Source organism: Scylla paramamosain, chromosome 31 (assembly GCF_035594125.1).
Source record: "Scylla paramamosain isolate STU-SP2022 chromosome 31, ASM3559412v1, whole genome shotgun sequence".
Classification (NCBI taxonomy): domain Eukaryota; kingdom Metazoa; phylum Arthropoda; class Malacostraca; order Decapoda; family Portunidae; genus Scylla; species Scylla paramamosain.
The window spans coordinates 19,319,528-19,333,999 of NC_087181.1; the positions used below are offsets into that span (position 1 = coordinate 19,319,528).

Here is a 14,472-nt window from a genome sequence, read left to right on the forward strand (position 1 = left end):
TTGTACTAAAATAGACTGGCATAACTTTACAATTTATACACAAATAACAACATAAACCAATAATGCATTGATATTATGCATGATAGGAGTGGACATTTCCACTCTACATCATTAATGAATGCATGATGAGACGCACACTATTACAAAGCTAATGAGTTCAATAAAAAACACTCAATAACAATTTCAATAACTTTATTAAAAATAGCAATCTTTATAAATCATGAAACTAGAAAACTTTAAGAACCTGGGGCTATAACATCAAATGCACAATAATGCAAACACTTTTTACACACACACTCTTTAATGATATTTCCTAATATACAGTATAATTCCAAACAGAGAGAGAGAGAGAGAGAGAGAGAGAGAGAGAGAGAGAGTGATGAACTACCTGGGGTCATAAATGTAAAGTACAGGTATCAGTCAGGCAAAGCATAGTGCTTGCCTGTCTCATATGGAATGTAAAAACATGGCTTCATATCATTCCAGACCTGGGATTATGGCCAAAAGTTACCAAGCAGTGCTGAGCAAAATCCAGTAGAGTAATATTCAGTATCATTGAATTACTGACAAAGTAAAGATCATTATGTGCAATGATACTCACTACCTAGGAGCATTTCAGGTTACTACCAAGAATCTGACCATGCTGGCAGGGATGGTTAGGCTACAACACATTACATACTTCTCCATTCAAATCAGTCAGCTGATTAAATGGTGAGTTAAACCATTTTGATCATCTAAATCATATTAAGGCATTGGATGAGACCTGGACAGCTTGGGTCAACACCATACATAGGTACTCCACTACTCTGTGGGAGGCACTTGATTGTGGCAAGAGTCATCACAATACCAAACACCATCCTTGACAAAGCACAGCATGGCCCACTCATCCACAGGAACCCAGCCATCTCTAAGGAGCAAATCAATGCTGCCCAGTGTCACTCCTCATCACTTTTAGGGAATAAGAAGTAGATCCCACCCCAGCACCATCTTTACATAGAATATAATACAGAGGACAAAGAAGGAATACAAACAGGGCACATGGTATGGTATGGAACACCAACCCTCACTTTTGGAAAACCCCAGCCACTCAGTAGGAGACCAGCCAGTCACCATGGCTATCACCTGGGGATTCTTAGGAACAGGTGTTAGGTATAGAATGAGAGATAAAGAAAACTCCCAATACATTTCAAGTCTATACGCAAGTCTCCATAGATAGACAAAAAAGTGTTCATGAATTAAACACAATATTGTAAGTTTTAAATGTTATGTGGTACCTTAGATAGATGGACAGGTCACTTGAGAAGAGAAAATAAGAAATGTCTTAGGAAGAGTATTTTGTCATATGTATGAATATATATGACTGTATGACATAGATGACTGGTGAAGTAGATTTTGTCCCTTATCAGAGTGGTTGTGTAGCTGAAACAAATTAATGATTATCAAAACAGAGACACATTTGAGCTGATTGGTGAATTACAGTTTCAGAGTGGATACAGCATACACTGGGATGATAAAACTACTGCAGTCATAAAGTAGATGAAAAAATACTGTGGGGAGGAATGTAAAGCAGTAACATATGCAACAAAAGAAAGAAAGAAAGAAAGAAAGAAAGAAAGAGAAGAGAGAGAGAGAGAGAGAGAGAGAGAGAGAGAGAGAGAGAGAGAGAGAGAGAGAGAGAGAGAGAGAGAGAGAGAGAGAGAGAGAGAGAGAGAGAGAGAGAGAGAGAGAGAGAGAGAGAATGATGTGACATGACATCTTTAAGTACAAATGAGTATATAGTAACCATACACTGATACTTGTCCCCTTATACAGTGATAAGTTTACCCAAACACAATGGACACGGATGGAACTTTTGGAGGCTAAAGTGCTCCAGGTGACTGGTGGACTCCATTTCATTGCGGAGGTCCAGGATTCTCTGCACAGTTGGGCTTTTGGTGTCAGTGGAAGTGGTGGCAGTGTGGCAGCAGTAACAGTTTTGGTCTTCCTATGGGCAAGTTCTGTAGGATTCATATTCTCCCCTCCTCATGAGGGACATCAGTGTGAAGGGTCAACAGAGCATCAATTCCCTCCTCAGGCAAAGAATGATGGATGCAATTTTCTGTTTCTTGTTGTTGCTCCACCTTTTCAGAGTGCTTGAGGCGCTCGTCAGCCACCTTTCCACTGGTGGTGGGTGTCTCAGACTCACTGGTTCCTGTTCCACATCAAGAGTGTTAGCAGATGCCACTTGTATTTCATCTACTTAGTACATTACATCATTACATAAATAACTGGTGTTATCTGATATTAAAGTGCTAATGAGCAACATGCCACAGAAATCTGTTTATTTCAAGAAAATTATGAAGATAATAATAATGTTTCGTTGCACTTCATAAGATGGCTCAGTTTTTACTACTCACCAACACTGCTAAAGATAGCAACTGGACTCTTAAGGACGCTGCTTATCTTCTCGAGCTGCTGAAGGTCATGATCTGCTTCCTTTTCCTGCACCAGCTTTGATATCAAATCCTGCAGGAAACAACTGTGTTAATTCACATTTTGAATAAATCTAATAGATGAAATTTCACTTACAACACCTTATGTGTCTCTGGTGACTCATGGAGGACAGATACATCACCTGAGAGTAAATGGTCAGTGAAGAAGTTGACCCTTGATCCTGGCTAATCACATTAAGTACATTAAACACTCCTGTTAACTAATAAATGAGGGATAGATTTCTCTGGAAGGTTACATTACACTACTTCCCTGGCATTTGAAAACATTTTGCTCTACATGAACTCATATGGAAGCTTTACTGCAACATTAAATCTCAGCTAGATGCCAGATGGTGTAGCCTCCATCACAGAGCAAGGTAATGATATGAAGGCTTAGTACTTTGGTCAACACCTGAATAAGAACCGTTTGAGATGCAGCAGAGATCACTAACCTGCCAGCAATTGAATAAGAAGTGTGTGAGATGCAGCAGAGATCACTAACCTGCCAGCAATTGAATAAGAAGTGTGTGAGATGCAGCAGAAATCACTAATCTGCCATGACATGAATAAGAAGTGTGTGAGATGCAAAAGAGAGCACTAACCTGCAGAGTGGTTTTGCTTCATTTCCTCTCATTCATGATGGAGGCTGGCAAGGTCTAACTCGCGTTCTCGAGCTTGTTGCTTCATCACTCCTCGCTGCAACTGGTAGATGGTGATGTAGTCACCTGAAGAAGGATAAAATTCTTCATTAAAAGACCAAGGAAATGGCATACAGTAAACAGTAAACACTTCCTCCACTTCACTTTTACAGATGATTCAAATGAGCAAAAAACATGCATACACCGATGGACTCTGTCTCCTCATGCACTACAGCATGCTTAAGCTGCTACTTCCTGTCACTTAGCTCAGCCACCTCCTTCATGCTGCAAGTTAACCTGCTCTCCAGGACCCTGTGAGCCTCCTGCAGTTGTTGCAGCTTCTGTTAAAGCTCAGTTCCTCCCAATCCTGTTGTTTCTCCTGATAAAACAATAAGTTTGTTTCTCTCAACTTTTCTTAATACAGCCTCAATAAACAAATCCAATAACAATGCTTTTATTTTGTTATTAATTCAAAAAATTGAGCAACAGTGAGGAAAAATTATTTGCTTTATTATTAGAGAATATAAACTTTCTTACCTTTTGGTTCAGTTATGACATCTTCAGACAACTTTTCATGAGCAAGAGATTCTCCCAGCAGTTTGTTATACTTATCCCTCTCACAGTCTAGCTGAACCTGAAGACTGCTGCACTCACTCTCCAACCTGCTAACCTCAGATGTCAGTGTAGCCACTTGACCCAGCAATTTCCCCTTGGTATCTGTACCTGGAGGTGAAAAATTGATGCAACAGAGGGCCAGACAAGAATGACCAATGGAAGTAATTAGACGTAATGTAAGAAGTGGGTATAAGACTAAGGGAAATAGAAGGGCAATGGAGAGAGGGTTAGATGCACCAGAAATGTCTGTGGAGCCAGGAAAAATTTTAACTTGTAACAGAGATAACTAAGAGCAACTGTGAATGAATAAATGTGATGTAGCCTCGACCCATGACTGGGAAAATGCAAAAGCAGCACCTCAGACACCAGGACCATGATGACTGGCAGCTCCCAAAATTAGCTGCTGGCTTTTGTACTCCTAGTCACCACAGGAGGCTCATCCACAGCTAATCCTATCAGCTGATCATCTTGGGTGAAGTAATTGTTTATCAGTCTGGCTGTTGAGTCCTGATGCAGAGATGTGTGTGTGTGTGTGTGTGTGTGTGTGTGTGTGTGTGTGTGTGTGTGTGTGTGTGTGTGTGTGTGTGTGTGTGCACTTTGGAAAGCCTCCCTCCAAGGAGAATGTCAGTTTGATATACAAATATATATTCATGTGGATGGTAGCTCACATTTAGCTTCTGAGTTCTCACATGAAGACATGCCATCCTTGTCTTTTTCCTCTGAGGGAGTGACTTTATACTCTGTGATAAGTGCATGCAGCTCACTATTCTGTCTTGTGACGTTTTTTATTTCTATCTGTGAAAGACACAAGAAGGCAGTAAGTTAACTTGTTTAACATGCCACATCATTTTATATATATTATGCCAAGTTTAAACAGGAAAGCCTCACCAGAAGCATCAACTAAAGACCAAAGTGATTAACAAATCTTTCACTTTACCACCCTTAATGACAAAAGCTGATGATGTCCATATCCTGCATTTTTACACCTTCATGATTCCATTAGATTACATTAGATTACATTAGAACAGTATGTGACCAATGACGTCTCCATTCTACATTGCCATGACAAGAATACAGGGCTTTACTGAACATAAACCAAGGACGCCTCCATTCTACATTGCCATGACAAGAATACGGGGCTTTACTGAACATAAACCAAGGACGCCTCCATTCTACATTGCCATGACAAGAATACAGGGCTTTACTGAACATAAACCAATGACGCCTCCATTCTACATTGCCATGACAAGAATACAGGGCTTTACTGAACATAGACCAAGGATTCCCTCCTCCTCTCTCTAAGGGTTAGGGTTCTCTCAACAGTTACAGCATGGTGTGAGAGATGCAGTGCTGTCAAGGCTTTACTATTTACAGGAAGCAACACACCAATAAATAAATGTTACTTTGGAAATGAAACTGAATAATCAAAGGCTTTATATCTCATGAACTTCCCTTCTTTAATAAACTGTCTTCAAGCTGACAGACTCCAGTAGTATTGCATCTTAGGAATATTCTACAGCTGATTTCATAATAACTGCTCTCTAAAACTGACTACATGCCTCCTTCCCTGCCTCCTACAGACTCTACTCAACAATTGTTGTTATTCTGTTCATGCTGGTGTGACAGTTAACCAGTATATTAATTCCTTAGTTATGTACACTCTAGAATGGTGGTTCATTTTATCTACCAGTGATTTGAATTCCCAGCTTCTAAGTATTACATTATTATTTGTTGATTGGTACCATTTGTATGCAATCAGAGAAAGATTTCAATATAAAAACATATCCATGTTACTGTTACCTTTCAGAATGTAAACCAAAATGAAAGCTATGTAAATTCTTACTTTAGATTATGTTGTCATTTCATTGAATGATGTAATTTCTTGGTTCTTGTGCTTCTTCAAATGCAGTCCCTTGTCTGGTTTCTCTGTCAATTCTAATGTCTTATTGCTCTGTGGAAAAACAAAGTGCAAATGTTTAGGATGAACTGATTCAATAATATTGCTTTCACAATTTCAATATTGTTCACAATTTCTGCAGGAAGTTTACTCCATATATTTACTATACGATTAAAGAAAAAATGTTTGGCCTTGTGGGATTTAAAACGTTTGGGTATAATCTTGAATCTATTATTTCTTGTTAGGTAGAATGAAGGAGGAGGAGGAGGAGGAGGAGGAGGAGGAGGAGGAGGAGGAGGAGGAGGAGGAGGAGGAGGAGGAGGAGGGAGAAACAAAGATAGGAGGGAAGGAAGAAAGGAAGAAAAGGGAAGAAAAGGGAATAAGAGAGAGAGAGAGAGAGAGAGAGAGAGAGAGAGAGAGAGAGAGAGAGAGAGAGAGAGAGAGAGAGAGAGAGAGAGAGAGAGAGAGAGAGAGAGAGAGAGAGAGAGAGAGAGAGAGAGAGAGAGAGAGAGAGAGAGAGAGAGAGAGAGGAGTTGGTAAGGAAAATTATTACAATGGTCCAAGGTGAAGAACAGGGACTGGAATGAGAAGTGGAAGAGAGCATATAGAATTTGAAAATATAGTGAAGGAGGTAAAAGACCATTAAAAGTGAGAATGAGATCCCAAGTTACAGTAAAGGAGATCCTAGTGAGAACTGGGAAGCTGGCTGAAAATTCAGAATACAAGAATATTTGGGTAAAAAAGAGATATGAACTTGGAAGAAAGGGAAAAAGAGAAGGATCTGAGGAATGAAGCCAAGCAAAAAAAACGAGAGAAGTACAGAGACCGAGAAGCAGAAATTTTATTGGAGGGTACTAGATATGAAACTAAGGAAATGGTATATTCAGGAAAGGGAACAAGAAATGAAAGAACCACAACAGCAGACAGACAAATTGCATGTGGTGGGAGAAGTTAGTATATTAAGAGTAATAAATACAAAACAAACTTCATGTAAACAAATAAAATTTTCAGAAAACTTGTCACACAAAACCTTATTAACAAACTCACCTTCTCCTTCTGCAGCATTTCCTTCCTTCTTATCTTTCTCCTTTCCTTCTCCATCTTCCTCCTCCTCCTCCTCCTCCTCTCCTTCCTCTTTCTTTCCACCTTCCTCCTCCTCTTGTGACTCTTAACTCTCTTCCTCCTCGTCCTCCTCTTCCCCTGTGCTTCCCTCCTCTGAAAGAAAAGACTTGTTTAAAAAGCAAGCAAATATAGTAGTAATAGTAAAAAAAAGTCAATGAAATGAAAGTTTATACACATATGAAATTAGTGAAAATTTGACACCAAACATTCTCTATCTGTAACATTACATCAGAATGACGAGAACACAAGATATGAAAAGTGAAAGGGAATGATGTATATAACAAAGAAAAACACTGTATAATGACATATGACAGGAAAATAATCTTGTATACTTGTCCCTTAAATACTTGCTTCCTTGTATATTAACTCCCAAAATGCTCATTCCTTGTACTCTCATTTTCAAAACACCTCTTCCTTATATATTGTCACTCAAACACTCCTTTCTTGTACACTTATTCCTAAATCACTCCTGTCTTCCTGTATTCTCATTCTCCAAACACTCGTGCCTCTGCACACCCAGTTCCTCAAAACATTTCTTCATTGTTTACTCATCCCGCAAACACAGCAACTTTCTTGTATACTCAGCTCTCAAAAGATGCATTTTTAAACATCCATAACTCCTTTTATTTTCATTCCCCAAACACTCCCGGCTGTGCACACTCCAGCACGTTAACACAATAACCAAGCAATACACACGACTACTGGCACCATCCAGATCTGGCCCCAGCACCCCTGCCTCCTTGCGTGCCAGCTCCAGCAATGCACGGCCACAGCGGCAGTACGCGTCACCACACTCGGGCGCCTGCTCCCCACACAGCTCCACCAGGGACTCTGTTGCCTCCTGGAGTGGTAAGGAGTGTCAGTTAAACCTGGTGTTTACTTTCACTATGATATGAAACAATTAACAACACAGAAAACAACACAACTAGGTAACATGCAACACATACCACACCTAAGCAACAGACACACCTCGAAGGCAGCGACAGCAGATTTGAAGTCCCCCACCAGGAGGTGTCGCTTGCCCCTAGAGAAACGGTCGAACGCTGCTGCACTTGCCGCACGTCCAAGGGGAGCAAGCAAACAGGCCATCATCAAACAAGTCTCGACTTTAACCATTCGTAATTTACACCATCATATATTGTGGAGTAACTTCATGTTTAGTATATCTTAACATGGAACATTATTAAGAATGTGTACATGCTTGTATTATTTGATAAATTATGTGGTCAGCTACACTTTCCACTCACACTCTCATCCATCACCAAAATTAAACTAACCCCCTATTACTTTCCTCCCACCCTCAGAATTATTAAACTAACCTCCAGTCACATTCTTCTGACACCCTCATCCCTCACTAAAAATTAATACCAACTGGCAAAATTACCAAACTAACCTCTAAATATCATCCTCCCACCATCTAGTCTCTCACTAAAATTAATCTCACCAAGCACGATTATCAAGCTAATATCCAATCACTTTCCTCTGACCCTCAAAATCCTTTCCAGCTGGTAGAATTATTAACCTATACTCCAGTCACTTCCACCCTCTCATCCCTCATTAAAATTAATCCCAGCCTTCAAAATTATTGAACTAACCTCCAGTCAAAGAAATATCACTGGTTTTGTGGGGGATATTGTCACTGCACTAAGGGATGCACACAATTTCTCGTAAGTTTTCACATTTTGCGTTCAACTGTACCGGTCTAAGTGGAGGAGTGAAAAAGTGACACCTAATGAATAGTTGCCACAAAACTTATTCTCATTACTTTTTGTTCCTTGTCATTTTTCTTTCAGGCTTTTTTCATCATCACAGCAGCTTGAAATTTTGAAAATACATGCTATTTGAGGAGGTAGCTGTACATGTGAAAAAAAAGAAGGGAAACAAACATCCATACTTGTGACTGATATGAAAAATAAACTATACATATAAATGTATATTTCACTTTTCTTTCTAGCAATTAAAAAATGTACATACGACAGTATTTCTTTCTTTTCCTCAATAAATACGACAACAGTATTTTTCCTTCCCTTCAGTACACCCAGCCTTTCCCTTAGTACATATCACAGTACTTTTCCTTTTGCTCAGTGCATATGAGAATAATTTTCCTTTTCCTCCATGCATATGACACTACTTGCCCTTTTCCTTTTCTTTCCCTAAATAGAGAAGACAAGACAGAAATTTTCTTTCCCTCAATACACAACACTATTTTTTCTCCCACTCTCTCTCTTGTACAGAGTCAGTTTCAATGTACTGGAAGGTTATGCCTACGGGAAACTGAAGGACAACTCAAGCAACGAGTGGACGGGCACGGTAGGAGCTCTGCAGTCAGGGGAAGCTGACCTCACTGTCTCTGAATTGTCCATCACTGAGGAGAGGTTGAAAGTTGTTACCTACACCCAGCCTATCTATATCATCAGGTGAGAGATACAGGTGATGATCAAATAATATTTTAAAGATGTTGAACAAAGTGCTCCCTTAACAGATTAATTGGATCAGCAAAATGTTCAGAATATGAAATGTCAAATAATTAGATTGATCTATCTATATGCCAGGCTGGCAGTCCTATACAGGGTGGCCCAGACACTACACTATACACTCACATACAACATTGACACTGTTAATCCACGGGTAATCTACTGGGTTGGCTACAGTGTGTCCCTCATTGTGTACACATCATACTCTGCCACACTGGTCTCACATCTTGCTGTGGAGCAGCCTGCATCTCTGCCATTCAGCAACCTGCGGGACCTGTCTAGGCAGTCAGGCTGGGATGCTGGATGCAACAACAATGACCTCTTCCAAGTGACAGCCTCGGTGGGTCCTTGGCTTCTTGCTGTGTGAACTGATATACCATCCAGTAGTAGCAGTAGTAGTAGTAGCAGTAGCAGTAGTAGTAGCAGTAGTAGTAGTAGTAGTAGTAGTAGCAGTAGTAGTAGTTTTAATTTCTCAAACAACAGTCCCATTGCTTTAATTTCCTGCCTATCTAAAGTTTTTAATCTACCCTTAATAGGAATATTCTTAAACATCTATTACTTCACAGCCTACTTGTATCTGATCGCCAGTATTAGGGTCCATCAAGGCTGCTCCACTGGTCATCTGGCTTTCCTTACTGAGTCTTGGTCATCATACTCTTTTAGAGATTTTGGTGAAACTTTTGCTGTTGCCTTGGATATATGAAAAGCTTCTGATAGTCTGGCACAAAGCTTGCATTTCCAAACTACCCTCCTACAGGTTCTTTCCTTCTCTGTGTAACTTCATCTCAAGTTTCCTTTCTGACCATTCTATTGCTGCTGTGGTAGACGGTCACTGTTCTTCTCCTAAATCTGTTAACAGTGGTGTTCCTCAGGATTCTATCGTCATTCACTCTCTTCCTATATTCTATCAATGATCTTCTAAACCAAACTTGTTGTCCTATCCAATCCTACACTGATTATACTAACCAGCATTTTTCCAGGTCTTTTCATGGACATCCAACCTTTCGGGAGGCAAACAGTTCACACAGGGAAGCCACAGAATACCTCACTTGTAATCTCTCTCTAAAATTTCTGACTGGGGCAGAGCAAACCTGGTATTGTTCAATGCCTCAAAAACTCAATTCCTCCATCTATCAACTCAACACAACCTTCCAGACAACAAGTATCCCCTCTTCTACACTGAACCTCCTCAGTCTGGAAACTGGAAATTTCATATCTCATCTCTAGCTAAAACAGCTTCTATGAAGTTAGGTATTCTGAGATGTCTGCCAGTTTTTCTCACCCCCCCTCAGCTGCTGACTCTGTACAAAGGGCCTTATCCATCCATGTATGACAAATCCATGTATGAAGAGTTTTAAAGAAAGGACTTACTTATTACTGGTTACACTTGCAATAACACAATATCACGTCCAACACCTCACGGTCACTTGATGCAAGTCACTCATTACCCGACCAACTCATCTCAGCTTCAAGACAACTCAATCTGGAAATAACAGATAAAGGAAATAGGTTGGGCTTTTAATCTTCAAGGGACACATTAAAAATTCTATGTCAAACCAATAGTAGTGAAGAATTCAGTCCCAGATTAATAGAGAAATGCAAGAGTCAACAGTGAAATGTAAACAGCAGGTAATTGGTGTCATTGTGCCTGCCATTCAGTGGAAGGAGAGGTAAATAAGTTGTCAATGTCCCTCCTACATAAAAAATACATAGAGTACATTTATGCACACTACTGCCTATTAATTTATTCTCCCTCAGCAACACTGGATTATATTTAACACCTGCTCACTAACTACTGTCTGTGAAGTAAATCACTGAAACTAGAAACATCACTTATCATCTCTCTCTCTCTCTCTCTCTCTCTCTCTCTCTCTCTTTTTGTCTCTCTCTGTCTCTCTCTGTCTCTCTCTCTCTCTCTCTCTCTCTCTCTCTCTCTCTCTCTCTCTCTCAGAAGTACTTATAGAACACTGTAAATACTAGTAACACCTTGAATTGTTTTGCTTTGATCAATTGTTACGTGATACTGGCTCCACTATTTCAGCTTTTACTGTGTTTTCACTCTTGACACTGTGGGAGCAAAGATTGTCTTCCTTACGATATAGTACACAGTCAATGCCACACACAGCAACACTGTTCTTCTGTTCCTCCAAGCTTTGAGTTTCCTCACTACAGTATCCTTTAGAATAAGCCCCACAAGGATCTTCCTCACCTCTGTCAGCTTGCAGTCTCTCAAAAAAAAGGGCCTCAGTCAAGATTCTCCTCCAGGCCAGGCCACATGCTGCTTCTGTCTCCAAGAACACACCTACTCATTTCACTGATATAAGCAACCTTTTCAAAGTCCCTCAGAGCCTCTTCCATTTCTAACAATAAGCAATATTTAATTGGTTCCTAAACACACACACACACACACACACACACACACACACACACACACACACACACACCTGCAAGAATTTGTCTTACCCTTAGCCAGTACTCATCTTATACATATAAACAGCAGATAGCACACCTAGAGTGGTCACCACTTCCTGTGAGTGGCAGTGCACAGCTGTTTTCAGTATGAGTGGAAGGTCCACTGTCACATAGTCTTGTGACAGGCTGGGCTGGACACTTGGTGAGCAGTTCTGGAACCTTCAGGGAGGTTTACTGCCAACCTGCACACTGAAAGGAAATGCAGTTTGAGTAAATGTACATATTATTATATAGAGACAAAAACAGTAGTGAGTTATCTAAGGAACTTATGACAGAGATACAGAAGAATTACAAAGATATTACATGGTCCAAGCCTTCAATTCAAAGTAAGTGCTTCAGATCTACACAAACAATTGAGACAGCTTCTAAAATCTACATAAACAATTCATGCAGCTTCTAATTCCATCAGTGAGCGTCATCAACCATTGGTCCCAGGTTAGCTCACAGTCATCCCCAAGTGACGCACACACCTGGCTCACTCAACCCCACATGCTTCATCGCTCTGTCTATCTCACTTGTCCACACCTGGCTCACTCAACCCCACAATTTCCACATTTTTTTCCCACACCTTCTCCACACTATTTCCACACTTTTCTACACAATTTCCACACATGGCTCACTCAATCCCACAATTTCCACACTTTTCCACACCTGGCTCACTCCATCCCAGAATTTCCACACTTGGCTCACTCAGTCCCATGTGCTTGATCACTCTGTCTATCTCACTTGTCCACTTAGTTACATAACATTGTAAGCCCTCTCCATTTCTGACAATCCTACTTCCATCACTCTCAACAAGGCTTCACTCAACCTCAAAAGCCCAACAACTAGTTTCCAAGCCATTCTTTATTACCATCCTAACACACTTGTTCCCCCAACTGCTACTCCTAATATTCCACACAAACACCTTACTAGTCTCTCATCATCCATTTGCTCTAATCTAGACCCTGCCGAGGTACCCTGCACGAACACCCTCCAAAGCCACCAGCTCCGCCATCATGCCTTCCCTTCGCCATCCATCCGACTCTTGCTCCTGCCCTCCACCTCCTGTTGCTGCCACGTCTGGAGTGCGTCAGCCAGCGTCGTGTAGCAGGTGGAATGGCGTCACTGCTGGGCCGTGGTGTCTGGGTGGGGCACAGCGGGGAGGCAGGGGATAGGGTAGTCTGGAATGATTTGTTGGTGTTATGGTTGTAGTTGTTTTGTAGAAAGTATAGTTTAATTAGTTTCTTAGTAAATATAATAAAAATATAATAAAAAAATATATAATAAAAATAAAAAGAAGACGACGTAGCAGATCAAAGAAAAGGTGGAAAGATCACATTGGAGAGGACATGAGTGAGAGAGGATTGAGTGGAGAGAAGGTTGGGGACAGAGCCTTGGGGAGAAGACTAGTAAGGAAAAGTGACCCCATATGAATATGGGAGCAGCTGCAGAAGAAGAAAAAGAAGTAAATCTAATAAAATGAAATAGGATAAAAATTAAATACATTGTTAAGAATAGCATATCTCTCTCTCTCTCTCTCTCTCTCTCTCTCTCTCTCTCTCTCTCTCTCTCACCATGACTATTTTCCAGCCAGCCAGCTAGCCATTCAACCAACCAGCCAATCAATCAGTCACTCAGTTAGTCAGTCAGTCAGTCAGTCAGTCAGTCAGTCAGTTAGTCAGTCAGCCATTCAACCAGCCAGCTAGCCATTGAACCAACTAGCCAATCAATCAGTCACTCAGCTAGTCAGTCAGTCAGTCAGTCAGTCAGTCAGTCAGTCAGTCAGTCAGTCAGCCATTCAACCAGCCAGCTAGCCATTGAACCAACCAGCCAATCAATCAGTCACTCAGCTAGTCAGTCAGTCAGTCAGTCAGTCAGTCAGTCAGTCAGTCAGTCAGTCAGTCAGTCAGTCAGTCAGTCAGTCAGCCATTCAACCAGCCAGCTAGCCTTTCAACCAACCAGCCAATCAATCAGTCACTCAGCTAGTCAGTCAGTCAGTCAGTCAGTCAGTCAGTCAGTCAGTTAGTCACTCAACCAGCCAGTGAGCCGGCCAGCCAGTCAGTTAGTTCTGTGGGCCTGTGTATGGTTCTGGTGGGCCTCTGTTTGGCTTGTGTTAGATTCAGCTAGGCCTCTGTTTGGTCTGTGTTTGGTCTCTGGGCCATAGATGCAGCAAGACCGGTTGAAAATTCCAAGCACTGACGCACTGCACAGACTACCACCTCATGCCTGCTTGCTGTGAAAGAGTCTGCTGGGACAAATGACCTACACAGTAACTTGTATCAGTCCCACAGTTGTGTTCCTGGAAGCTCAGTGTTATGGATGCAGTGTGACATGCTGACTTAGGCAAGGCCGTCTGTTGTGGCTGCACCTTGCTGTGGCTAAGAAAAGGCTGTGTTTGTTTGAAGTGCTGTACTGGTCATGCTGAGAAATGTACAGGCCACCATTAGTAGTAGAAATGTTGCACTAGAAAGAAATTAGCTGGGAAATGTAATGCATAATTATTGGCAAGGAAAAGATGGTGACAGGGATGCTGGGACGTGCTTCACTGTACACCGTAGGTGGCCGCCCCTTGGTGCTTGGCGGTACCTTATAGGGCATCAAGGGGCAGTTATTGCAGTCTCATCTTACAGCAAAACAACTAAAAGGAAAAAAATAGTAATAATAATAATAATAATAAAAAAAATTTTTTTATCATTATGTCTTGATGAGCACAAATCTTTCCCTGCCAATACATAAACAGCACATTTTTTCACTAAATTTCACCATTGTAGTACACATTTATACTAGTAATGATGACCTGT

General features: G+C 41.0%; 1 protein-coding gene across 19 annotated transcripts; it reads right to left on the minus strand.

Moving 5' to 3' along the window:
- Positions 1–175: 175 nt before the first annotated feature.
- On the minus strand, positions 176–12,750 carry LOC135088818 (histone-binding protein N1/N2-like). Of its 19 annotated transcripts, none has more exons than XR_010261128.1 (12): positions 12,734–12,750; positions 11,727–11,878; positions 10,589–10,700; positions 7,713–7,789; positions 7,440–7,584; positions 6,669–6,836; positions 5,568–5,675; positions 4,393–4,519; positions 3,647–3,832; positions 3,074–3,488; positions 2,397–2,505; positions 176–2,191 (listed from the first exon to the last, which is right to left on the minus strand). XR_010261128.1 is itself a non-coding variant. In XM_063983884.1 (5 exons), exons 3-5 carry the CDS (start codon positions 9,472–9,474, stop codon positions 7,288–7,290), a joined length of 426 nt encoding a protein of 141 aa, XP_063839954.1. In that variant the 5' UTR covers positions 9,475–9,585; positions 10,589–10,700; positions 11,727–12,642; the 3' UTR covers positions 6,794–7,287. The 19 variants fall into 19 exon arrangements, 3 of the variants coding, with proteins under 3 accessions (XP_063839954.1, XP_063839953.1, XP_063839952.1); XR_010261127.1 differs by lacking the exon at positions 12,734–12,750 and adding an exon at positions 12,649–12,697; XR_010261141.1 differs by lacking the exon at positions 12,734–12,750 and having other exon boundaries at positions 3,074–3,196; positions 3,313–3,488; positions 11,727–12,629.
- Positions 12,751–14,472: the final 1,722 nt, after the last annotated feature.